Source organism: Malaya genurostris, chromosome 3 (genome assembly GCF_030247185.1).
Source record: "Malaya genurostris strain Urasoe2022 chromosome 3, Malgen_1.1, whole genome shotgun sequence".
NCBI classification, from domain to species: domain Eukaryota; kingdom Metazoa; phylum Arthropoda; class Insecta; order Diptera; family Culicidae; genus Malaya; species Malaya genurostris.
The window spans coordinates 149,162,006-149,189,955 of NC_080572.1; the positions used below are offsets into that span (position 1 = coordinate 149,162,006).

The following is a 27,950-nucleotide window of genomic DNA, read 5'->3' on the forward strand; positions in this document are numbered from 1 at the left end:
AACGGGGGGGTATTCGATTACGGGGAAGATGATTTGTTTGTAGACAGCCATCCGATTTTTTAGGCACAGTTTTGATGTTCTACATATCAACGGGTACAGTGACCTGATGAGTATGTTACATTTGGTGATTATTTTTTCAACATGTGACCTGAAGATCAGATGTCTGTCATACGTTAATCCTAGATAGACCACTTCGGATAGGACCATTGCACGTCAGCGCCACCGAACCGAATTCTGCATTCGTCAGACGGAACAAGTCTAGTCGATCTCGAATGCGGAAACAGGATGACCTGAGTTTTCGCCGCATTGATTACAATTTTCCAGTCCCGACCCCTCTGCAATTTATTTTTCAGAGTACTGACGACTCGTCCATCATAAAGGATGGCCGTATTGTCAGCAAACTGTGACAAAACTCCACCCCCCGGAAGAGGTGGGATGTCTGATTTGAAAATATTATACAGAATGGGACCCAGGATACTTCCTTGGGGCACATCCAGAACTGCTGGGATGGAAAATTTGTCCGATTGAACATTTTGCAAAGAAGACTGGAAAGCTCTATTTGAAAAATAACTTTGGATGATCTTAATCAGATACATCGGAAAATTGTATCGATGCAGCTTGAACACCAGTCCATCGTGCCACACATTGTCGAACGCTTTTTCGATGTCCAAAATCGTCATTGCTGTCGACTTGGACGCCGACTTATTCCGTCGAATGATGTTGGTAACTCTCGTGAGTTGATGAATGGTAGATCTTCCTTTCCGGAACCCAAACTGTTCCTCCAGGAAGACCCCATGTTGATCGGCGAATGCAAGGATTCGGCTTTGAATTGATTTCTCAAACAGCTTAGACAGGGCAGAGAGTAAGCTGATGGGTCGATAGCCTTTGGATAGGGAAAGATCTTTCCCCGGTTTCAGTACTGGGATGACTTTAGCTAACTTCCACATTGAAGGGAAGTAGCCAAGATCCCAGCACCGGTTGAATATTTTTGCAATAAAGTCAAAAGAGCGGAAACTCAATTGCTTTAGTTTGATGTGGAAAATGTTGTCGAAACCGGGGGGCTTCATGTTTTTGGACTTTTTCACAAAAGCCATTAACTCATCTGCAGTAACTCTTGTTTCTTCTGGAACTAAGCTGTCTGATAGCTCAATCTCGGCAATCGGCAATGGCCCTTTCGTGTGGACTAACAATGTTGAGTCCCAGATTGTGTGAACACACAAACTGCCGCCCCAGTTCGTTAGCCTTCTCGGCAGGTGTTACTAAAATGATTCCCTCATCTGCGCCCTCAGGCGGAACCAGTGGAGGGATTGGTTTTGATTTTTTGTTCAACACCTTTCCCATCGACCAGAACGGTTTCGAATGAGGGAGGATTTGTTGAAGTTTTTTATCGAAACTTTGGTTTTTTTATTTCCACCATCCTTCCCTGGATAACCCTAGTCAAGTTGGTGTAGGTGGTCTTTTTATCAAGACCACCTGTACGTTGATACTGTCTCCGGTAAATATTCCGAATAAGGTGTTTAGTAGTGCAGTCAATTTGGAGAGAAGTACTCACCCTCTGAACTGTTGGTACTGATGTTTCTCTGGCGATCGTGATTGCCTCCTCGAAGTTTCTAATGGCCGTGTCGATTTCCACAAAAGTGTCCAGTGTAATATCGACATTGATGTTCTCTTCGGCTAGTTGCTGGCAAAGTTGCGAACGGTTGGTGATGACACTGGTGCTGTTTCGAAGGACAGAACCACTGGATAGTGGTCCGATGATAGTTCACTAAAGAGGGCCGGAACGTTGTCTATGCTGATGATGCTGATGAAAATGTCTAGAACGGAATGGACAGTCTCGTTGGAGAGTCCGGTACCAGGATGTTGTACTGGCCTGCTTCATGGTGTTCGGCGAGGACGACACCGTTCCGGTTACGCCTTCTGTTGCCCCATCTTTCATGGCGCGCATTCAGGTCACCACCGATGATGTACTTGGCCTGCCGTCGGGTGAGCGTTGACAGATCATTGTATAGTATTGCAGTAGTACCATCCCGGGTGCTGGATTGCTTGGGACAGTATACTGCAATGATGATGGGGTATCTCGTGCTCTGGATCTCCACCCCGACGGCTTCCAGTAGTCGCAGTTTGAATGCTGGTAGGATCTTGTGCTTGATGTTCCTCTTGATGGCGATGGCAACTCCTCCTCCACCAGAAGTTGCCCTATCAAGCCGATGAATGCGATGTTCTGGGAGATACACCGAGATGTTTGGTTCTAGGTGTGTCTCCGTGATGATGGCTATATCTATTTCCTTCTCGTGAAGGAACTCGTTCAGTTCGATAGTCTTGCTCCTTAGTGAGCAAGCGTTCCAGTTTAGCAAATTTAGTATTTCACAGGGCATATTCAATAATAAATTTTCCTAGAATATTTATTTGCTCGAACCATGTTTTACAGATCCTAAGTTTAGTTTACATCATTTCGAAGATGGTGAATAACTGTTCGGTAGTAAAGAGATCCTTATTAACTGGCCCCTCTATTAAGGTTGCCCCATCCAGGTGGAGGAAGTAAGGATGGGCCCGGTTCGGTTCGTTTGCTTCCGCCGGAATTTCCCGGTAGGGGTGGGAAGTTTTCGTCATCCATCTTAGGAGCTGTTTTACGGTTCGGTTGTTTACGGGTGGTAGCTTGCTGCCGAATCTTCAGGAACTCCGTTCGTTGCGGGTACGATTTACTTGTAGCGAAATGTCCACCTCCGCAGTTGGCACACTTCGGTTCTGTAGCTTCTTCTGCGAGGCATTCACCTGTGTTGTGAGCCCCGGCACATTTCAAACAGCGGCTTTTGATGTGACAGTTTCTGGCACCATGGCCATATTGAAGACAGTTTGTGCACTGAGTTACTTCACGATGAACTGGTTTATATTTGTCCCATTCTATTACGATGTGGAATAGCGTTTTAATTACCTTCAATTGGCTCATGGTTGCGGAGCCCTTCTCAAGATGGATTAGGTAAAGTTGGTCACGGTATTTGTGCTCTTTATTGTGTCTTCTCATTTTGTAGACGTTATTTGGCTTTAGCTTAGCCTCCAACAGTGCCAGTTTCAGCTCCTCTCCAGCATATCCAGCAGTCCACGAAGAACCACTTTCATCGGTTTGTTAGCAGCAATATCATGCGTAAAAAATTGCCCCTTTGTTTGTTTTAAATAACACTCTACTGCCTTGTAGTGGTTTATTGCCGGTACAACAATTTTGTACCCATCCGAGCATAAGCGAATTGTTGCTTGTAAACCTTTGCTTATCAAGGTGTTAAAATTCGATCGAAGGGTCGGCGGGAATCCTTTAACGTAAAAGGGCGGTAATTTTTCCTTCTTCTCTACCTCCTCTTCCGGGAGTAACGCGTACGGATTATTACTGTTGCCGCGGAGACAACACGATTGGCAACACGGCTGAGTGAGAAAACGAACACTGACATTTCGGACAGCAAGGAGGAAGTGACTTCGAGCAAGCAGTGATCGTAGTTTGATATAATACGAATATAATTGATTTTTGTACAATTAGATGGTAAGAAATGTTTGATACAGTTTATTTGCATTAATGCTTTAACGAGTGTAATAACAGGGTTATTGGATTCTTTTTTTCACTGATGCTCTTGCCATCAGTTTGATTTAATTACACTATTTTGTAAGTACTGGTTGAAGTAATTATTCTGGCATATTTTAATTAAAATGAATTATTCCAGTTTGAAGCGTAAATACATGTACAGCTATCAAAAATAGTGTTTCATTCGGTTCTGTAGGAACAAACTTCAAAAAAATATGCAGCACGAGGAAGAATTGAACATAACCCCACCGTCGAGCCAAACGTTCAGCTGCGTGGCTTGTCAGCGACCGGACTCCGCAGATAATTTAGTGCAATGCGATAAATGTAACCGCTGGTGGCATTATTCATGCGCTGGCGTGACGGACTCTGTAAAGGGGCGAGATTGAACGTGCTCAAGATGCCTCCCCGCTCCATCTAAGTCCAATTCAAACAAGTCCGGATCTAGCCGTGAAGCCCGGTTGGAGCTAAGTTCGCAACGTCTGGAGAAACAAAAGTCACTAGCAAAAAAGCAGCTAGAGCTGGACTTAGAACAACGGTTCCTTACTAAAAAATTTCATTCACTGGAACAAAGTATTCTTGAAGAAGAAAGTGTCGGGAACATGAGTGTTCGTAGTCGAATTGATGAGATCGAGAATCGAGACCGAGCAAATCACGTTTCACAGTGGGTCGATCAGCAGGCGATGTCGGTTCCAAATTCGGAACCAGCTGTTCAGTCGAACTTAGTTATCAGAGATACTTGCATCCCAACCGTTTTTGTAAACGGGCGACGAGAGGTTCAATCGTTTCAACAGACCCAAGAAAGTGTCTCAGTGCAGTTACTCGAACGGCGTTTACACGACTGTCAAGTAAATCCGACTTCATTACAGCTACAAGTTCTCCAGGAGCAACTAAACAGATGTCAGATCCACCTGCAACAACAGATGCTAGTACCGAAGCCCAAGCGGTTAGATCCTTCTATTTATCACGCCGGCCGGTTCCTACCGACACGGCTCCTACCGGCGCGCTTCCTGTAAGCGCTGTTCCTATCGGTGAAGCTCCAGTCGGCGTAATTCCTACCAGTGCGGTTTATACCGGTGTGGTTGCTGCAGATGCGGTTCAAGTCAGTGCTGCTCCTACCGGCGCGGTTCCTGCCGATACGGCTCCAACTAGTGCGCTCCCTGCCAGCGTTGATCTTATCGGCACAGTTCCTGTGAACGCAATTCCTACCGGTACGGTTTCAGCCGGCGTGAATCACGTCGGCAAATTTCCTGTTGGCGCTGTTCCCGTTGGCGATGCTTCTGCCGGCGCAGTTCACAACACAATTCCTGTAGGCGCAGCTCCCACCAGCACGGTTTCTACCGGCACAACTGCTGTCGGCGCTGTTCCTGTTGGCGCAAGTGATTTCAACCCAATACCTACTAGCACGGTTTTTGCCGGTACGGTTCCCGTCGGCGCTGTTCCTGTTGGCGCGAGTTATTTCAACTCAATTCCTTTCGGTGCGGTTCCTACCAGCACAATTCGTACTGGTGCGGTTCCTATTGGCATGTATCCCACGGGAATGTTATCTAATAATCTCCACAATCAATTGAAACAACAGCGCATAAGTGAAACAATCCCAGCGCCGTTGCTCCCGCCACCCGCGGTACAAAATGAAAGTGGTTTCAATTTCGCACATCCAGATGATCAGATGCGGAATTTTCCCGCGCACTCATCGTATGCCATACCTCCCGGTAGTAACGAAATTCCATTCAGGACAGTCTCGACTCGTAGGCCTTCCCCAGAGCAAATAGCTGCTCGACATGTGATGCCCGTGATTTGCCGGAATTCTCAGGAGATCCCGAAGAGTGGCCTATCTTCATAAGTAGTTTCAACAATTCAACAGCGGTATGTGGGTATAATCTGGGCGAAAATCTTGCTCGATTACAACGATGTCTGAAAGGCGAAGCTTTAAAGTCAGTACGGTACTACTTATTGAGCCCAGCATCAGATTCTGATGTCATTAGGACACTTCAGACACTCTACGGTAGACCTGAGATCATTATTAATAAGTTGATTAGGAATGTACGGGATTGTCCTACTCCAAAGAGTGAACGGCTAGAGACGCTCATCGAATTCGGTTTAACCGTCAGAAATCTAACGCAACATCTCATCTCAGCAGGCCAACATGATCACCTCTCCAATCCCGTTCTCCTGCAAGAGCTCGTTTAAAAGCTGCCGGCGAATGTTAAGCTACAGTGGGCTCAACATTTGGCACATCATTCCGTACCCACGCTAAAAATATTTAGCGATTTCATGTCGTCAGTGATAGAATCCGTTAGCAAAGTGGTATTGTTTGTAGGAAATCGTGGTAAACCGGAGAAGAGTGGACCTAGGGAAAAAGGTTTCCTGCATGCTCACAGTGAAAATACGGTATCACCGAAGAAGGATATGAAACAAGCAGATTCTCCAAGAAAATGCTTAGTTTGTGAAAGAGGAGACCATCGCGTCAGAGACTGTGCAAAATTCCAAGAAAGTAGTGTTGCCGATCGATGGAAAGCCATCCATTCTTTGAAAATGTGTAGAACCTGTCTGAATACACATGGCCGTCGAACATGTCGTAGTACTGAACGATGCGGTATAAACGGGTGTCAGTTCCGGCACCATCCACTGCTCCATGCAGAAATACAGAATAAATCTACATCTCCGTCTCTTGAGAATTATGCCTTTCATCATTGTGGACAATCGATATTATTCCGGATTGTTCCTATCACCATTCACGGCAAAACAAAATCCGTGAATACTTTCGCTTTTCTCGACGAGGGGTAATCGACAACGCTCGTTGAAAGAAGTTTAACCGAACAGATTGGCATCGAAGGACCGAACGTTTTTTTGTGCTTGAAGTGGACTGGTGATATGACCCTTTCGGAAGACGAATCCCAGTTGGTCACATTAGAAGTTTCACAGCGTGGCGGACGTAAGCGATATCCTCTGAGAAATGCCCAGACGATAAGTTGTCTCAATCTTCCATCGCAAACCGTACGTTTCGACGAACTACAACGTGAATACGGGCACCTCAAGGGTTTAGAAATTCGCAGTTATGAGAATGCTAAGCCACAACTGTTGATTGGACTCCGAGATTTGTCGCTGGCTGTACCGCTGAAAGTTAAAGAAGGTGATGATGGACCCATAGCAGTAAAATCTCGGTTAGGCTGGTCCGTGTATGGTAGCCTCTCCGGCACAAGAAAATCGTTAAATTTTCTCAACTTCCACGCTTGCGATTGTTAGAGTCTTAACGAAATGGTGCGGGACTACATTGCGACAGAGGACTGTGGTGTAAGTTCAAAAATACTTTTGGAATCCGATAGCGATAAGCGAGCCAACATGTTGCTCGAGCAAACGACCGTTCGAATCGGCAACCGTTTCACGACTGGGTTGCTATGGAGACACGATTACGTAGAGCTACCGGACAGTTATATGATGGCAATTCGACGACTGGAATGTTTGGAACGTCGTATGCACCGTAATGAAACGTTAAAGGAAAATATTCATCGTCAAATCGCTGAGTACCAACAAAAAGGTTACGCTCATTGTGCTTCGACTGAAGAGTTGGAATCCGCGGATCCAAGGCGTATCTGGTACCTTCCTCTCGGCGCGGTTACTAACCCCAACAAACCGGGAAAAGTAAGGTTAATATGGGACGCTAGAGTAAACGGTATTTCTTTAAACTCCGTCCTTCTATCGGGACCCGATCTTTTGACACCCCTGCCGTCAGTCTTGTTTCGATTTCGGCAATATTCGGTGGCGATCTCGAGTGACATCAAGGAGATGTTCCATCAGCTTCGGATTAATGATCGTGACAAGCACTCCCAACGTTTCTTATGGCGCGAAAGCTCAGATAAAGAGCCAAAAGTATTTCTGATGGATGTCGCCACCTTCGGGGCTACTTGCTCGCCGACATCTGCGCAATTTGTCAAAAACAAAAAAGCGCTTGAGTTCACTGACAAATTCCCACGAGCAGTACAAGGTATCATTCAAAACCACTACGTGGATGATTACCTTGACAGTTTTGAAACGGTCGATGAGGCAAAATCTGTCGCTGAAACAGTGCAACTGATCCATTCAAAAGAAGGGTTTACCATCCATAATTGGATCTCTAATAGCAAATCTGTACTAGACCACCTCGGTGAGGTTTCGAACGCAGATATTAAACACCTGACATCGGGAAAAGGCCACATTGCTGAACGTGTTCTAGGTATGCTGTGGCTTCCAGAGAGTGATGAACTTGGCTTTTCTACTTCGTTCACTGATCGTGTTAGAACCGCAATGAAAACGTGTGATAGGCCGACAAAAAGGATGGTGTTGAAAACAGTAATGAGCCTTTTTGATCCTTTGGCATTTCTGGCTACCTTTTTGGTCCACGGGAAAATTCTTTTGCAAGATATATGGCGCACTGGAATAAAATGGGACGATTCGGTCAACGATAAACATTTCGAACGCTGGTTACGTTGGATAGATTTAATCAAACAAGTGAGTAGCTTCAGAATTCCTCGATGCTACTTTCACGACGCCAGTGCAATGCTGTACGACTCGTTGCAAGCACACGTGTTCGTGGATGCGAGTGAAGCTGCATACTCAGCTGCACTGTACTTTCGGATCAGACGTTCAGATGGAAGCTTTCAATGCAGTTTGGTGGCTGCGAAAACCAAGGTCGCTCCGCTAAAACACGGTACAATCCCACGGTTAGAATTAATGGCTGCCTTGTTGGGTGCACGTTTGCTGTCATTTGTCGTCGAAAACCATACAATTTCGGTTCGCAAACGGTTTTTATGGACCGATTCTGCTACGGTATTATCGTGGATATGTTCCGATCATCGCACCTATCGACAGTTCGTAGCCTGCCGCGTAGGAGAGATTTCATCAGTTACTAATGAAAGCGAATGGAGATGGGTGCCGAGTAAATTCAACGTCGCTGATGAAGCTACTAAGTGGGGTAAGGGACCCTGCTTCGACGCAGGTTGTCGTTGGTACGTAGGACCTGATTTTCTATGTTTGCCCGAAGATGACTGGCCAAAACAACCTACAACAGTCGCTACAAAAGAAGAAATTCGTCCGTGTCTTATCCATCAAGAGACTCTGCCAACAACTTTAATTCATTTCGACCGCTTCTCAAGCTGGAATCGCCTTTCGCGATCGTCAGCCTATTTGGTGAGAGCAATTACCTTTTGGAAGCGGAAGAAAATTGGAGTCGCTGGCACAAGACGGTTAGCGCTGAGTCAAGAGGAGATACGAGAAGGGGAAACATTGATTTGGAAACTAGTTCAAAGAGAAGTATACGCCGATGAACTGGTACTTCTGTCCAGAAACGAACTTCTCCCTGAAAAGGAACGAATGGGACTCCTGCGATCGAGCAACCTGTACACGCTGTCACCGAAATTGGGACAAGATGGCCTAATACGCTTGGATGGGCGTATAGGAGCAACTGAATTAGCATCTTCGAATGTAAAATACCCCGTCATACTTCCTACGTCACATAGTTGACCACTATCATCGTAAGTTCTTACATGGAAACTCGGAAACTGTATTCAACGAACTAAGACAGCATTATTATGTGCCAAGACTTCGCGTTCTAATCAGAAAAATCGCGAGACAATGTCAGTGGTGCAAGGTACAGAAAGCACGACCAGCTCTGCCAAGGATGGCACCGTTTCCAGCTGCTCGTTTGTCGCCATATGTACGGTCGTTTAGTTTCGTGGGTCTGAACTATTTCGGGCCTATGTTGGTGAGAGTCGGAAGATCGAATGCGAAAAGGTGGATCGCGTTGTTCACCTGTCTTACGATACGAGCGGTACATGTAGAGGTAGCTCATGAATTGTCTACACAGTCCTGTATCTCGTGCATACGTCGGTTCGTATGTCGCTGGGGACCTTCCATAGAAATTTATTCCGACAATGGGAAAAATTTCGTGGGAGCCAATCGTCTTCTTAAAGAACAGATTCAACAAATCGAAACTTCGGCTTCCGAAACTTTTACTAACGCTCAAACTAAGTGGGTTTTCATACCCCCTTCTGCACCACACTGGGGAGGCTCCTGGGAGCGAATGGTGAAATCTGTGAAAGCTGCTCTAATTAACCTTCCTCAAGACCGTAAACTTGACGATGAATCCTTGCAAACGATGCTCGTGGAGGCAGAATATATAGTCAACAGCCGTCCTCTAACCTACTTACCTCTCGATTAGGCGGAACATGATGCATTGACCACTAACCATTTCCTCCTCGGCAGTTCGAATGGCCTTAAGCAACCAGTTTCTACGACCACAGACAAATACTCCATTCGAAACTCTTGGGATTTGATTCAAAGAAATCTGGATTGTTTTTGGACCCGCTGGATACGTGAATATCTTCCGACGCTAACAAAGCGTACGAAATGGTTTGATGAGGTTCGGCCCGTTCAACCAGGTGATTTGGTGGTGATCATTGATGAGGCGCGTAGAAATAGTTGGATTCGTGGGCGTGTACTGGAAGCGATTGCTAGTTCAGATGGTCGAGTCCGTCAGGTACTAGTTCAAACGTCTTCGGGAATATTCCGTCGACCAGTGTCGAAGCTCGCCGTGTTAGACGTTGGCGAAGTTGGTAAAGATGAGTCATCCACCCATCCTTACGGGAGGGGGTATGTTGCCGCGGAGACAACACGATTGGCAACACGGCTGAGTGAGAAAACGAACACTGACATTTCGGACAGCAAGGAGGAAGTGACTTCGAGCAAGCAGTGATCGTAGTTTGATATAATACGAATATAATTGATTTTTGTACAATTAGATGGTAAGAAATGTTTGATACAGTTTATTTGCATTAATGCTTTAACGAGTGTAATAACAGGGTTATTGGATTCTTTTTTGTCGTGAATACGACTTACTTTACTATGGGGTGCCTTTTCAAAATTAGCCATATGGAAGAATGGGCAGAACTTAATCGTGAATATCTCGACTCGTATTAAAGGCAGCAACATAATTCTTTCACCATTTCATCAAAAATATGATCAGGAATTTGGGATAATATTTTGAACAGTGTGATAACCACAAACAACTCAAATATTAAGTTTTCTCAAACTTTGAAAACAACGCGGAAAACTCTGTACTTTTGCTTGGCTTTTTCGCGCAAGGACGACGATTTTGAGGTAGTCAGGCACATATTTTCAACTGACTGCGTATAAAAGGGGAACCGTCTTCGAAATTCGATCATTTCTTCTTGAGCGTTGGATGCAAGCAGACGTCGTGGGACCAGCAGCTTCGGAGAGTGCACCTTCTGCGTGGTTGAAAACCTCAAACGCTCAGGTCGCAACTCTCATTTAGACTTCAGTCGTCAGGTGGAGCAGTCGTCGATGAAAGCAGACCTTTTGCGTGGTGCCAAACCTCAAACGCTCAGGTCGTACTCTCATTTGGACTTCAATAGTCAGGTGGAGCAGTCGTCGACGAAAGCAGACCTTTTGCGTGGTATAAAACCTCAAACGCTTAGGTCGTGTTCTCATTTGGACTTCAATCGTCAGGTGGAGCAGTCGTCGATGAAAGCAGACCTTTTGCGTGGTGCCAAACCTCAAACGCTCAGGTCGTAGTTCTCATTTGCCTTCCGGTCGTCAAGGCGAGAATACGCATTAAACCAGTTTCGCATCATTTGGCACTGCGTGCGGATGTGTCAATTCAAGCAAGAACGATTGCATCAGCTGCTGGTGCTTTGCATTGGAGAGAAAGAAAATAAGAAACGAAAAGTGGACAACATTATATAAAATCAGCCGTTCTAATGGCTCTAAATGTTATCTAAAGAACTATTAAGATCACTTATTTGAAATAAGGTAGGTAGAAATCATCAGTTTAGTGAAAATCCAAAATAATTGGATTTGGTTCGTGCACTTTTCGCTGTGCGAAAATCGTTCGAAATAAATGTTCCGAACTGTGCTAAATATTGTAGAGAACTCCACAATTTGGTCCTTCTAAAAGTCAGAAATGAATCCTGTACAGCATCTTAATATTTTCTTTCAATGAAATATGCAAATCCGAAATGAGATAATCGACGTCAAAACTCGTTGAAAAGTTTAGTAGTGAAAAGGGGGAAAGTTTCGCAATTCACACAATCGATCAACTATCAATTCGAATTCGAAAGTGTAAAGAAATCGTGTCAGTTTTATTTGTATTCACGACATCCTGTTATGTCTCTGACATTACACACCCGTACTTTTTGACTGATGCTCTTGCCGTCAGTTTGATTTAATTACACTATTTTGTAAGTACTGGTTGAAGTAATTATTCTGGCATATTATAATTAAAATGAATTATTCCAGTTTGAAGCGTAAATACATGTACAGCTATCAAAAATAGTGTTTCATTCGGTTCTGTAGGAACAATTACCAAGCAGCTTCTTGGCACTACTGTCGTCAGTTTTCCCATCATTGGGACGTTTTTTCGATTGGCCGTTAGAAAGACCTTTTTTTACCCATATCGGGTTTCACAGCTTCGCGAGACAACGCGACAACTACAACGAATTAACGGTTAAAGAAAACTTGTGGTGATAAGACCGAGAAAAGCACGTCCGAACGTAACGGTGGTTCGATCGAGAATGATTTTCCAATAAGATAGCTATCAACTCTCCTCTAGGACAGTTGGGGTGATTTGGGTTCCACATTTGATTATGGGCATTAAAATCTCCTGCAAATATATGGTTTGGAGATTTGTTTTATCTATTGTTTCTAATAATTTTATGAGGGGTTCTTTGATATCTTGATTTCTGATGGGCAGTGGAGGTATATATATCGAAATTATTAGAAGTTCTGGTTGGGTATTTAATGTTTTGATAGCTATTGTTTCTATCGGTTGGGTTGGTGGTAGTTTGTAATCTTGATATCTTATTTCATTTTCAATAAGGATACCAACTCCGCCATATCCTGTTGATCTAAGTGATTTTAAAAATTCGTATCCAGGAAATTTGTAATCTTCGTTTGGTTTCAACCATATTGCTTGTAGTAGGGCTATATCGATGTTGTATGTTTGGAGGAAGTTTTTGAGTGATTTTCTGGTATCAGATGGTCTGATGCTGGTTATATTGTGTTGGATAAAATTTAAGTTTCTGAACTTGTCTATGGATTTAAATGTGTTGATTTATTTGTTTTAAGATTTTGTAAATCTACTTCCTGTTCGATGATTGTTTTAATTTCGTCACTGATATTGATTAGCAGAATATCCGTATCAATCGATTTTTTACTGTGTTTGTATTGTTCTGAATGTTTTATAATGGTATTCTGAATTGATTTCATTTTGTTGAATAAGGATTCAAGATTTAATTGCTGTAAGATCTCTTGTTTCACAGTTTCTACTATATCACTAATTTGCTTGGGTGTTGGACCATTTTGTGGGAGAGGAGGATATTGTTGTAATGAGTCTAGTCTTTGTTGGATTGGTTTGGTTTTAGGGTAATGTGATGTAGCTTCTTGGAAGGTTAGTTACTCCGTAATCATTATGTACCTTACTCTATCCTGCCTGATTCTTTCGGGGCAGCGCTTGTCAGTAACCTGGTGCTCTCCATTGCAGTGGAAGCATTTTGGTGCAGCATTACAGCTGTTACCATCGTGTTCTAATGAACATACAATGCAGCGTTAAGTGCTGCTCTTCCAAGCCTTTATTTTGTGGCCGTATCTCCAGCATTTACTGCACAGTTTTATCGGAAAATATAAAAATCGAGTTTAGCTAGTATTCCAAAAATAGATATATGTTCGGGAAGTAGTGGACATTCAACATAAATTTTTATTGTGTATGTAGAAATTAGGTTTTTGTTTTCCATTCTGTGGATGCGTTCAATTTTAATTACTTTTTTGTTATTAGTTGTTTTGACATTTTGTAAGATCTCTTCATCTGTTAATGTTGGTGGGACGTTACGAACTACCCCTATTGTTTGTTTGAACATATTACATAAGTAATTTTGAGGTCATTAATACTTCTGCTTCCCTAGGACGATTAAAAGAAATTCTAAAACGGCCCTGTCCTGCTGCTTTGAGATCTGTGTATTGTTTAACACCTACGCTATGAAGGATTTTAGCTATTTCCATTGGATGTATATATTTTGCTTGGTCTTTGGTTTGTTTTTCAATGAAAAATACAGTGTTGGCTGTGTTCTCGATCCAGTTATTTGGCTGTGGGTCTTTTCTTCATCCTATAGTTTTCTGCGTTGACTGTTTTGTTTGTCTTCCATCAGTTTGTCAGAGGGATTTGAATTCATTCCGATAAACCGGGATTCATCAAATCCACAGAAAATATTGTCGTCGCTACTCATGCAACGAACAGGCTTTTATAATAAAGATGCAAGTGGTTCGAAGAAATAATATATAAAATTACCTAAGATTAGCCAGCACAACGCCTGACGAGTGAGAAAACAGCATAAACTATCAACATATCCGCGATAAAAGTGAACTGATGAAGAAAGAGTTCAATTATTCACACACACACACACACACTTCACATCCGCCACTGGATTTTAGATTATTCAAGCAAACTTTTCGATAAAAGGACGCGAACGCGAAAAAAATACAAGACTTAGCTTAGAACCGACGCTTCTGCTTTGCTGGTTGGCGCGAGAATGGCTTCTTATTCTTCCTTCCAAATCATCCTTCTCGTCATTTTCATCCTGTGGAATTAATACCAACGTATCGGCTACAGTGTTAGCCATTTTTTATAACTATATACTAAGAAAAAAATATTTATTAAATTCTTAGACTCGCTTTTTGATTTGAAATAAACATGAGAAATGTTTCGGTGAATGCATTTTTTAATAATATATGAATGCTTAAAAACAATTAATTGAGCTTTGATGACAAAACAAGAAATATCTTATGTTGGACGCAAAATCGAATCCATTGTTGACGTATTACTGGATCTTTTGGAAACCGGAAAAAGTCAAGATTGGATAGAAATGCTCAGTGTGACCACAGTGTGCAACACAACCGTTCATTCTTCTTGTAAAACTAAACACACTTTTGAGTTTACACTAATTTAAAAAAATCTTTTTTGGTTACACTTTAATTCACTAAAAAGAGAAACGGCTTGATGCTGATTTTAATTACACAGTGCTGCTACTATAAACATTTACTACAAATGAGATTGAAATAAGGGAAACATTCTTTGAACATTTTCATTTTCATTGGTGGGCTAAAATTATACATTTCAATAAACTTGTTTTCTGATTTTCTTTATACTTGGCATCATTGCTCGCGTACCCTGGGAAAGTTTTTTCTTTTCACAATGTGCGGGTAGCAACATCAAAATCAGCCAATCAGAAACTGGTCCATTTTGGAACAAAAGCAGCCCCCCCTCCAGTTGTCAGGTCTTGTCTTAGCTTACAATCAAAACACTTCATAAAAACCTAGGACAGGACCTGACAATTGTTAATCCACTTTTTGGACCAATTTCGGACCAGCTCGTGATTGGTTGAAATTGATATTAGCAAGTACAAGTTGTTGAAATCAATATTACTGCAGGGTGGTAGAAAAAGTGTTGTCAGTATCGTCGGTAACAATGTAGCTGATATTGGATATTTTATTTTTCGGGTCATCTTTTCAAAATTAATAATTTCAATAAGATTTAAGTTCAATTTGTTTTTAAGTCCTGTCAATGCGGAAAGTATACGAGTACATTTAACAATCACTGGATGATACAAAGAGAAAGCCTGAAATCACGAAGTGTGATATGGACGAGAATATTGATTATGTTGGTTGAGAATAGCACCGAATCTTTGGATACTTCTGTATGTTATTATTTTTCTCAAATAGAATATGTTGAATACTTTAGTTAATAAAGCTGCAAAAATTAATTACCCAAAATTGAGTGTTTTAGAAAAAATTTATTAAGCTGTTTCAACTAAACGTTTTCTTCAAAACAAACATCTGATCAAAATGAATCCAGAGCTATATTTTGACCTTTATAACATTTGTCTAAGTGTTTTCAAATGATAAATAATTGCATGTTATAAGGGGAGAAAGTTTTCAGAATGAATAATTATCTCTACTGGCAACAGTGATCGCGAGGCATTTATTATTTACAGCAGGGAGCAACCGGAATAAGAAGAGAAATATTTTTCTGGAAAAAGAAGCCAGTTGTCTGGTCCTGTCCTAGACAGCGTTGCCAGGTTGCCAGATTTGTCTGGCAAATGCCAGATTTTCCTCGTTTTGCCAGACACTCAAACTAACCAGATCTTTTGCCAGATTTTCCAAATTTTCCCAGACTTTCCTAGATTTAGTCAGATCTTACTAGATCTTTACGGTTTTGGCCTTTATACGATAGGTGGAGAGACCTTTTTTTTTTGCTCACTGAAAATGATTCCTTGTATATAGTAGACCCAGACAAATCCAGATAAATTTTTGAGTTTTGACAGATTTTTGAAAAAATAACCTGGCAACTCTGGTCCTAGATAAAAACATAACAGGTACACGCTCTTTGAATATAACTCATGATTTGAGTTGCGATAACTGAAATCCATAAACTGGCACAATATGTCAAAATTTGAGTATCGATTTGAGTAAAGTAAACTCGTTGCCATGAGTTCTCTCGCATTTATTCATACATTAGAGTAAGAGTTGAGTTTTTAAACATTTGAGTGAAAAAAATACTTCTTGCAGTTCAGAGCGTTTTCATTCTCGGAATATGCTAATCGAAATAAAGAATACGTCGTTTTCCATTGCCGTTTCTAGATCCGGTTTTAAAAATATGAATCAACGTCAATCATCGATGTTTTGTGGTTTCAGTTATGCCTTGTGAAAAGCCCAACATAAGAGCAAATTCAGCAGCTAGAAGTTCTATATGAAAGATCTATAATAGAGCAGAAACTGGAACAAACTAGAACACTACTGAATATGCCCTAAGGATATCAAAATAATTCAATTTTGACTCCAAACCGTTCAAAAGGAAACGGTTTTGAATCACTATTTTACGCAAGAAGAATAACTTTGTATATGAAAATAACGAAGAAAAATTTCTTCATTTTGAGAGCAAGGAACTCAAATTTTGAGTTGAACTTACTCAAATTTTGAACAAAATATTTTTTTCTTATTTTGAGTAAAAATTACTCAAGTTTTGGCAATTTCGTCCCTTAACTCAAAAATGAGTAGATATGTGGTTTATGCCCCGTTTACACTTCTGCTGGCTGCCAGCATGCTGGTGTCAGTGTACTGCCAAATACAAATTAAGTATGGCGCGCCGGGATTCAAGCATGTAAACATAAACAAATGACCATTTCAGATCGGGATTTCCCTTCTAAGTTACTCCAGTTGTCGCGCAGCCTGGCGAATCTTTGGCACTAATTGAAAATCTGGACATTTTATCTTCAAGGGCTTGCAAGGTAACGTCGAAATATAGTAAATTTTACACACATCCGATTCTGTTCATTTCGTTGGAGGAAGGATTTGGCGGATCGCACTGTGGTATCTATTACAGTTATTATGGATAATGGAGTGATTGTGCAGTGGGTGGCATTTCAAATGCAGGTGATGAAAACGATTGAAACATCCCGGAACAAAACACCGCATTCCACTGTCAATATTTTCGCAAACATAACCAACTCTAAATATTTTCATAAAAGCAACTCCCGGAACGTCATTTGTTTATGTTTTTTCTTCTTCACGTCTCTCTGTTATTCCAAAATAAAATGACAACCGCACTAACACATAGAAAAACGTGATCACCAGGGTATTTTACATCGTGAGTCCAATCCACGTGCGAATGTGTTGGTGTGGCTATTCTCAGCAGTTGAAAGTAGAGATGGGCAGTTCGTTCGCGAACGGCTCAAAAGAACTAGTTCTTTTGAAAGAATGAATGACCAATAGTTCTTTTTTTGAGAACGGTAGTTCTTTACTTCAAAGTCGTGGACCTTTTTTGCTCGCTCAATCTTTTTCGAGACTCCGAAGCGAACGGTGTCTAGGTTATTGTCATTCACGAAACAAGAGAACGAACGAAAGGCTCTCGAGAACTAGTTCTTTTAATAGAACTCTGCAACACTGAACGGTTCTTTGAAATGAACTGTTTTGCCCATCTCTAGTTGAAAGGTTAATGCTAGTGTGAGTATGTCGCAATAACCCAGTGAATTTTGTCGAGCGGCATCTCACCAATTATTGAAGACATATATGCAATAAAAAACACTGCATTGCCAAGAGAACGGTTGAGAAAGGTATAAAATCGTTCATGAAACTCTATATCACGTAATGGAACTGTCTTCTACTTGGTTCATTAGTTCATAGCTTACGAAATTTTATATGCATTTTTCGCAGTGTATGATTATGAGTCAAAAATATTTTACTCCAGTGTAAAATTGAACCCACAACAAACTTTGACTTCGGCTTGCACACATTGTAATTTCGTATATGAATAGATCTGCGCACTCTGCATCGGTGTGAGTAACAGAAACGTCAAATTGCTCAATAGCGAAATTGCTGCCAGCAAGACATGTTTGCTGACTGCATATGTTTTTTCGGATATACAGACTTTTCCAACTCTGTCTGAAGATATTTAAAATTTTTACCTGGCATCTCTGCTGGTCAGTTGCAGTCAGCTGGTCCTGTCCTAGGTGAAAATTATAAGCAGGTATGTCTATACTCTGTCTTCAGAACGGAAAATATTCATATCATTTTTCTTTTCATTGCGATGTTATGTTCCAGAACGGGTTTGGAGGCAACAGTAGCACTGCGTTAGTCTTATAGTTTGAATAATTCGATTCGACATGTACGGCAATTAATTTATCACCACGAATGTATCATTTGCGTAGAGCAAAAAAGATAGTTTTTTTTTGTTAAACTCGTGCATGATCACTACCTATATTTACTTATGGTAGCTTTAATATAGTATCGAAGGAATATGTGTACTTGCTGCAATTGTTTGTTAAAAATATTGCATAATGAATTCTGAATTACTTCAATGTTTACACTGGTGCTGCTAATTCAAAAAGTGAAGACGAACAAGGGGATGTCGAATAATCGATCGAAAAAAATTCAATTGTTTTTTTTTGGATATTATATTCGATTATTACGTTAATTATGTAACTTTTTAAAAATGCAAAAATAATTAAGGGTTACTTCAGTAAAATCTGAAAAAAAAATCAAGTCGGGTCTGTCCCATATGGAAAGTACTCGGATATTTGTCCCACGCATTAAAAGTCACGATTTAGTTACTAAAATTTGTAGGGGAAGGCGTCATGCCCCGCATATATTTCAATAGGCAATTTTTAAGGGCTTTGGAAAATAAGATATTTTATGTATTTTACAATGCATTCGGTGAGTATTTGTACGTAATTTTGAGAAATAATGGTTACGGAAGATAGTCATGCATGAAACTCTTCCGTGTTATTCTCTATAGTTAAGATATAGCTACATTTCCTTAGGGGGTGCGTTTTATCTCATCTACCCCTACAGGTTGCATTATTTTTTTTCGGGCCACTACCAATATTTAGCGCTGGCAGTGCATGCAAAAATTTAGATAATGTAAGATAAACTCGATCTTCAATCTCAGTTCTTCGCCGAAATAGCTTCCTTCAGAATCAAACGTGTTGCTCCCATTCAGAGATGCCAGGTAAAAATTTCAAATATCTGCAGACAGGGTTGCGAAAATCTGTAAATCTGAAAAAAATCTTCTGCCAGCAAGTATGTCTTGCTGGCAGCAATTTCTCTACAAAGTATGTCACGCAAAACTGACTTGACGAGCAAAAAAAAAAGTCGCGTACTGTGCTGAACGAGAGGTTTCAGAATATTTCTCTCGAATGTTGGTAGAATTGAAACATACAGTACACCATACAATTTAATTGCATCAAGACCTGACATGATATCCCAAACTTAATCATATCGAACGATTAAAAGTTTTACACGAATGGAAAATCAACCTTAAATTTTTGCCACTTGCGAGAACATGAGATGATCTTTTCATTCAATAAATAAAGTGCTCCCATATGGGTCCCATCTTGTTGCGTAATAGATTTTATATAAACGAATGACAAAATATGCAATATTTCATTCCACATAAAATGTTTATAATATAGGCCATGGGTGTGATTCAATAGTAGCACGGATCAATCATCACAGTAGCGGAAAAAAGCGAATTATTACCTAAAAATGTACACGCAGAAAAATAGAACACATTTGATTCTAATATATTGAGGCTTCAAGCAAATATATTTTTTATCAATATGGATCACTTTAATGAATCCAATACATAGAACGGAAAGGTGAGATGTGACTTACATTTCCGTTCTATATACACCCAAACCTCGATTTACGTAACTTATATATGTATATATGTATTAATATACATACACATGTGTGCAAATATTTGTATTTCTTAATACATATAAATATTGGTGAAGTAAAAGCGATCATTTATATGTATAAGTATATACACATATATGCAGACGAGTGAGTGTGTAAGCATACATACATACATATATAAGGTTCGTAAAAGGAGGTTTGGATGTATCCACATCCTTGCTCTCCCTTGAGTACTATCATTCTAGAATCCAATACAAATCAAAAAAGACATCACAGTAACACCATCTCGTGACGAAAAAGGCTATCAGTTCCGTCATGTTTAATAGTTAATAGTGAAATGTCAAAAATAATTGAGCATGATGCCCACATCGAGTTGTGAACATTTTTATATTTAAGTGGGTTTTTTTTCTGACGAAAGTGAATGTAGCCTATAAATAATGCAGAATTACGCTTTTTTAAACCTATCGTCTTCACTTTCAAGAGTTATAAGATAGTATTCAACTTTGCTCATGAATGTTATGAATAGTGCTGTAAAAACTTACAGTCTGTGAGGGCAATGTTTGGCAGATCACTTCTGATATCTTATACCGGAAAAGTGGGAAAAACCAATAAAGTTATTTTGTATGGACAATGGAATTTTCCACTGAAAAAGTCGCCAATGATTGCTAGATCTACGATTGATGTTTGGCGCGCAACGAGTTCCAACGAGTGTTTGGCCGTCGAAGAAAAGAATACTAGATCATTGAAAAAATCGTTTGGCGCGCTACGAGTTGTTTTGTGTGAAGATTTCACATGCATACTTGATGTGATGTGATTCGTCATTACGTCGAACCACGTGCTTAATTGGGTATCAAAATTGTTGCTTGAGAAAAAGTTCTGATATCATTTACCAGTTGATGAATTGTGTTCAATGGAGTCAGATAAATAGTATTGATCATCATGGGGGCAAGATTACCAAATCAGACATTTTTTCAATGAATAAATGAAAAGATTGTACTGTAGAAGCTTTAAGGTCAAACTAAGAGATTTTCCTAGCCTTTTTTTCTTTCTAATGATTTAGACTAAGCGACTTAGACTAAGCGCACACAGTAAGTGACTATTAGATATCAATGTTCAAGATGATTACCATAAAGAATATTGAGACTGTCATTTCATATTGCATATTCTGTGAAGAATGATCGAACTGGTAAGATTAATAAATAAAATTTAAGCGTCGTTTCCAAGCAATCAAAAGTTCCGCAGTACCTGAAAATATCCACTAAATATTAGAGCTCTAAAGTACGCATGGTACGCTTTTTGATAACTTGAACGTGCACACTTAGAAAATTTCGCAGAATTCGGTTATTTTTTACCGAATTTTCAACAGCTGAACGTTCGGTAATCAGTTCGGTAATTGAATTGATTACCGATCGTTCGGTAATTGCTGAACTGTCAAACAACTACCGTAAACTGTACACACTAAGATTCAATTCCGTTGTTCGGTAATTTTTTTGACGAAAACTGTCGGTAATCTATAGAAATTACCGATATTTCGGTATATGAACGTCATTTTACAAAAAATATGCAAATTTTTACCGGACGATCAGTTTTCTTTACAGAGTTCTGTAAATAGATATACAATTCATACGGTAAATCTGAATAGTCGCCGAGTACGGTAAAACCCATACCGTCCGTATGGTAAAATAATCTTCCAATAACCGAACTTCTGTAAATACTGATTATTGTGAAAACTACCTGTCAAACTGTTGATCAAATTTTCAGTAAGTATCTTTTTATTAATCAAATCAAAATCTTGTAGAGTTTATCAAATGGGTTGAAGTACAGGTCCTAAAGTTTTTAAAACATTAGAACCACTAGAAACGTTTTGTTTCCTTATAGACAAAAAATAATTTTGTATCACTTATCCACTTGCTGCCTACACAAATCGTTCAAGGGTAATTTCTGGTGGACTCGACGGATTGTGCAGTGTTTTGGAAGGTGCTCACAATTCCGGTCAGCTAAAACATTTGACCCTTTTTTCGTGGAATAAAATCATAGCAGGTTGGAATTTTCTTCATTCGTTTTTGTGAATATGTGTAGTTTTCTAAAATCCGAAAATAAAAGAATTTTAACCTAAGGAAAATAACAAAAAATTACCGAACAATCAATTAGATCCATTTGGTTTACACACTTAGAAAATTTCGCAGAATTCGGTAATTTTTTACCGAATTTTCAACAGCTGAACGTTCGGCAATCAGTTCGGTAATTGAATTGATTACCGATCGTTCGGTAATTGCTGAACTGTCAAACAACTACCGTAAACTGTAAACCAAATGGATCTAACTGATTGTTCGGTATTTTTTGTTTTTTTTTTATTTTCCTTAGGTTAAAATTCTTTTATTTTCGGATTTTAGAAAACTACACATATTCTCAAAAACGAATGAAGAAAATTCCAACCTGCTATGGTTTTATTCCACGAAAAAAGGGTCAAATGTTCTGGCTGACCGGAATTGTGAGCACCTTCCAAAACACTGCACAATCCGTCGAGTCCACCAGAAATTACCCTTGAACGATTTGTGTAGGCAGCAAGTGGATAAGTGATACAAAATTATTTTTGCCTATAAGGAAACAAAAAGTTTTTAGTGGTTCTAATGTTTTAAAAACTTTAGGACCTGTACTTCAACCCATTTGATAAACTCTACAAGATTTTGATTTGATTAATAAAAAGACACTTACTGAAATTTTGATCAACAGTTCGACAGGTAGTTTTCACGATAATCAGTATTTACAGAAGTTCGGTTATTGGAAGATTATTTTACCATACGGACGGTATGGGTTTTACCGTACTCGGCGACTATTCAGATTTACCGTATGAATTGTATATCTATTTACAGAACTTTTTAAAGAAAACTGATCGTCCGGTAAAAATTTGCATATTTTTTGTAAAATGACGTTCATATACCGAAATATCGGTAATTTCTATAGATTACCGAAAGTTTTCGTCAAAAAAATTACCGAACAACGGAATTGAATCTTAGTTTGTACAGAAAAGATTCTGAAAAAACTTTCTCGCTGCTTAAAAACTGTACACACCTAATTTTTTTTTGCGGATGTCGGTACAGTTTTACTTAATTTCCAACAGTTGAAAATAAAACAGTTAAAGAAGGCTTTTAGAATATATTCACTCAATGAAAACTTATCGCCAGGAATTAGTATTATCTATTTTGTGCACAGCAATCAATTTGCACCATTATTTTTTGCTCCACAAATCTAGAAATTTTCACAGATTTACGTCCAAAAATGATGTTATTTGACAGATCTGTATTTCTGCTGAATATTTTAGTTATGTTTACTGAAATTCTTCATTATTTTTTTTATAAATTTTCCGAATATTGGTAAAACGTCGTCAACTGAGTTCGTCAAAAGAAATGACTTTTCAGAGTTCACAGACCGTGTCAGTAAATGTATCGTAACTTTTACATAGGATTTTCCGATATTCAGTAGTTCCGTAGATAGATGACCGTAAGTTGAATAAATTTTAAGTATCTTTCAGTAAAAATAATATTTTACAGACCGTTGCCGCAAAAATAAATTATTACCGAACACAAAAATAGATTTTTTTTGTGTATAAGAAACTGCTTCAAAGTTTGTTGTTCTGTCGGGCGAACATTAGCGTATGAGTACCTGTTCCTAAAAAAACGGACTGTTCAGAATAGAAATCTGTGAATTTGTTCAATTTTTGCTTAACAGAAGAATTTCACACTAATTTTGTGTGATATTGCCTGTTTTGGGCTAAAGCGAATGTGTGCCGAATTTCGTTGATAGTAGATTAAGTAGTTAAAAAGATAATGGAGAAAAAATAACCACATAGTTATAGGTTGACAATTCTGCTATCCATAACCATAAATTCGAACAATTAATTTTTGGGCGAGACGAAGTTCGACGGGTCAGCTAGTTTAGAATATATCAACAAAACTAAAATTGAGTGAACGATGTATTACAAGTTACTTTGATTGCGATATTTTTACGTACAGGTCATTGAAGTTATCTGCACATTCTCTCAGGGAAAGTTAGAATGTAAAAGAAAATTGTGATTTTTATAAATTGTGTATGAATTAAAAATTTATATACTAAGCGATCTGTCCCTTGCTGTGAACTGTTTTGTGAATAGTTTAAACTTTTAATCAAAATTTGAAATTTCGATATTTATTTTCTAAAAAGTAGTTGAATTTTACTCAACAGACGAACCGTTTAAAAATTCGATAAATAGAAAGTTTGTTGAGCTCTAAAAAAATAGTATGATAAGTGCAATACAGTAATCATAAGAATAAGTTATACCTATTACTTCATTGCTTCATATGATATTACCACCGCACTTTACTTTGATGTCCCTCGTGAATCGGAAGAGTGATCCATATTGATGTATACACGCAGAGAAAATATTGTAAATATAACCAAGTTTAGGTTTCTCACAAAGGTTTTTTTGTTAAAATAGTTACAAAAAAAATCTGGTTTGACATTGCTGCTTGAAACTACACAATATGATAATCAATTTTACTCAGTGGGTTTTTTTATTCAACAATATAATTTTTGAGGCACACTGCTTAAGCTCTAAGATGCCAAGGGCTTTTTCTAATTTTAAATAACGATTAACTTAAAACTTCGGTAATGTCGTCGACTCGGTAGTTTCAGATTCAGCCTTCAGCTGGTGATCGGAACCGGCCAGTGGATTGAATATATTATTAGAGTCTTCCAGATGACGTTTGTATGTATTGTATCTTGACCGCATCCTTCGGTCCGTGTGGGTCCGCGGGAAACACTCCCAGGTTACGAATACTCGGCGGGTGGCCCGCATGCTGTTAATAGACTAGAGCGGCCTTCCGTGGGCGATGATGGTGATGTTACGGAAAAGAATAAGAAAAAAATATACAGAGAAGTATATATTGGCGAAAAAGGAGTAAAAAGGGGATATGAGAACGAAATGTCTAAAAACGACAGAGATCTAATTAGTTGACATCGAGATGGTGAACAGACGGGGAGGGGGGAAGCGAAAAGGTTAGTGACAGCAAAAAGATCTTGTTAGTTTCGATGAAGATGGTGGACATATGAGGAATCGGTATAATCGGCGGAAGTTAGTATCGAACCTGCAGGTGAAAATTATTCTTAGCCACAATTGAAACAACGTCGATAAATAGGAGGAACTTTCTAAGCAAGATGTAACAGATTACACTTGTATATTAATGTGTTTATATGAGAAGCATATATAAACTATCACGACTCGCCAACGTATCCCGTACTCTACGCACGACCACACGACATGCTCGATGTCCTGATAACCGTCGTCACAGGTGCAGAGCCCGCTCTCCACGATCCCAATACGCCGGAGATGTGCGTTGAATGTATAGTGATTTGACATGAGCCGTGACATAACACGAATGAAATCACGACTCACGTTCATCCCCCTGAACCAAGGTTTCGTCGATACCTTAGGAATAATGGAGTGTAGCCATCGTCCCTGTTCGTCATTCGTCCATGAAGTTTGCCAACCTTCGAGAGTTTTCTGACGAGCAATACTGAAAAATTCATTGAAGCAGATTGGTCTTTCATGAATAATACCTTCTAATGCGCCCATTTTAGCCAGTGAGTATGCTTTTTCATTGCCCGGAATGGAACAATGCGAAGGGACCCAGACTAACGATATTGAATAAGACCGTCCAGATAAAGCTATCAAATGTTCCCGTATTTTTCCCAGGAAATATGGGGGATACTTTCCTGGCTTCATTGCTCGGAGAGCCTCTATTGAGCTTAGACTGTCCGTGACAATGAAGTAATGGTCTTTGGGCAAGGTTTCAATGATTCTCGAGATCACTGTGTACTGAATAGCAGCTAATTCTGCCAAGTAGACTAAAGCCAGATCACTGAGTTTGACGATGCCGAAGCCTGTGGACCTGTTGATGTTTGATCCGTCAGTGTAAAACACCTTTTCACAGTTGACTGTTCTAAATTTGTTATGAAAGATATTAGGGGCCACTCGAGGGCGTACTTGATCCGGAATTCCACGAATTTCTTCTCTCATGGATGTGTCGAAAAACACAGTAGAATCAGAAGTATCCAAGAAATGAGCACGGTTGGAAACAAACGAAGAAGGATTAATATTCTGAGCCATGTAATACAAGAACATAAAACGGGTTTGAGAATCAAGCTCAACTATCCTTTCGAAGTTTTCAATCACTCAGATGATTCAAAATGTCACATCGAATAGCAAACGATATGAGAGATCCCAGAACCGGTTTTTCAATGGAAGAACACCCGCCAGCATTTCGAGGCTCATCGTATGAGTCGATTGCATGCAACCCAAGGCAATACGCAAACAACGATACTGAATTCTTTCGAGTTTAATGAAATGGGAGTTCGCGGCGGATCGGAAGCAGAAGCATCCATATTCCATAACGGACAATATCGTTGTTTGGTACAACCTGATCAAGTCTCCTGGGTGGGCACCCCACCATGATCTGGTTATTGTACGAAGGAAGTGGATTCTCTGTTGGCATTTTTGTTTCAGATATCTAATGTGACACCCCCAGGTGCCTTTGGAGTCGAACCAGACCCCTGTGAAGACCTGAGCTATGGTTTCACCCCTTAGTTGAAGCTGTAATTGTGCTGGTTCTCGCTTCCTCGAAAATACAACCAGCTCAGTTTTCTCCGTAGAGAACTCGATAGCCCTTTGAAGAGCCCAAGTTGTCGAGGGTGTCTTGTAATGGTCCTTGGAGATCGACAGCTTTGGGTCCTATAATAGACACAACACTGTCGTCGGCAAGTTGTCTTAGCGTGCAAGATGTGTTGATACATTGATCAATGCTGTTTACGTAAAAATTGTATAAAAGGGGGCTTAAACATGAGCCCTGAATAAGACCCATGTAGCTAGATCGTATTGTCGACAAATCACCATGCGCAAAATATATTTGTTCAAAACTGGTAAAAGACCATGCTGGTGCAGCTTCTCTTACCTTACCTTACTTAACAGCTATAGGCCTTGGGTGTTCTTTGCTGTATCAAGAGTACGTCTCCACACAACTCGGTCCATGGCTGCTCGTCACCAGCCACTCAAGGCACGAACGCTTCTGAGATCACCCTCCACTTGATCGATCCACCTTGATCGCTGCTCGACGCATTTATGACCAGTCCAATACGCCTAGCTTCAGCTTTCAGTCCGATGTAGGTTTCCGTCATCTTCTCAAGGTTACGTGTTACAATATCAATATTGTCAGCGAAGCCAAAAAGTTGTACGGACTATCGGAAGATCGTGCCACTCGTGTCGATCCTCGCTCTTCGAATCACACCTTCCAAGGCAATATTTATTTATTTTATAAGAGAGTTCATCACCTTGCCATAGCCCTCTCCGAGATTCGAAGGGACTCGAGAGCATCCCAGATACTCGGACGTAGCACATCACTCTATCCATCGTTGCTTTGACCAATCGCGTCAGTTTATCCGGAAAACCGTATTCGTGCATGATCTGCCATAGCTGTTCTCGATCGATTGTGTCTTATGCCGCTTTGAAGTAAATGAATAGGTGATGCGTGGGTACGTTGTATTCACGACACTTGGAGTACTTGTCTTATCGCGAATATGTAATGCGTAGTGGCGCGGGCTCCAGTAAATCCCGCCCTACGAATTCCTTAGCTATTGGTGATAGACGACGGCAAAGGATTTGGGAGAGTATCTTGTAGGCGGCGTTCAGCAATGTGATTATGCGGTAATTGCAACAATCTAGCTTATCGCCCTTTTTGTAGACGGGACATACAACTCCATCCATCCATTCCTGCGGTAGAATCTCCTCCTCCCAAATCTTAGAAATCATCCAGTGCAGCGCTCTAGCCAGTCCCTCTCCTCCATGTTTGAGCAGCTCGCCTGATAACTGGTCATTGCCCGCGGCTTTGTTGTTCCTCAGCTTGCCAATCTCCTCACTTATCTCCCTCAGATCAGGTGCTGGGAATCTGTGGTCGGCTGAGCGTGCACCCAGATTGATTCCTGTACCGTTCTCTGTATCTTGTGCTTCGCCATTCAGATGCTCGTCATGGTACTGCTTCCACCTGTCGATCACCTCACGTTCGTTCGTGAGAAGGTTACCACTGGTATCTCTGCACATTTCGGCCAGTGGCGTGAA

At 40.2% G+C, this 27,950-nt stretch overlaps 2 protein-coding genes across 4 annotated transcripts in view; both read left to right on the forward strand.

Moving 5' to 3' along the window:
* Nucleotides 1-6,823: 6,823 nt before the first annotated feature.
* On the forward strand, nt 6,824-10,295 carry LOC131434039 (uncharacterized). The gene is made up of 2 exons (XM_058600670.1): nt 6,824-9,025; nt 9,762-10,295. The coding sequence occupies exons 1-2, from the start codon at nt 6,824-6,826 to the stop codon at nt 10,293-10,295; spliced, it is 2,736 nt and encodes a 911-aa protein (XP_058456653.1).
* A 7,714-nt stretch (nt 10,296-18,009) lies between these two features.
* LOC131433743 (mitochondrial glutamate carrier 1-like) overlaps nt 18,010-27,950 on the forward strand; it is a 461,990-nt gene continuing 452,049 nt past the window's right edge. Inside the window, exons 1-2 of one of the 3 annotated variants that reach the window (XM_058600328.1) lie at nt 18,097-18,134; nt 18,209-18,272. The gene's annotated coding sequence lies outside the window, so the exon portion shown is untranslated. Of the gene's footprint in view, nt 18,135-18,208; nt 18,273-27,950 lie in introns of those variants that run through there. The other 2 variants (XM_058600327.1, XM_058600329.1) reach the window with 2 other exon arrangements.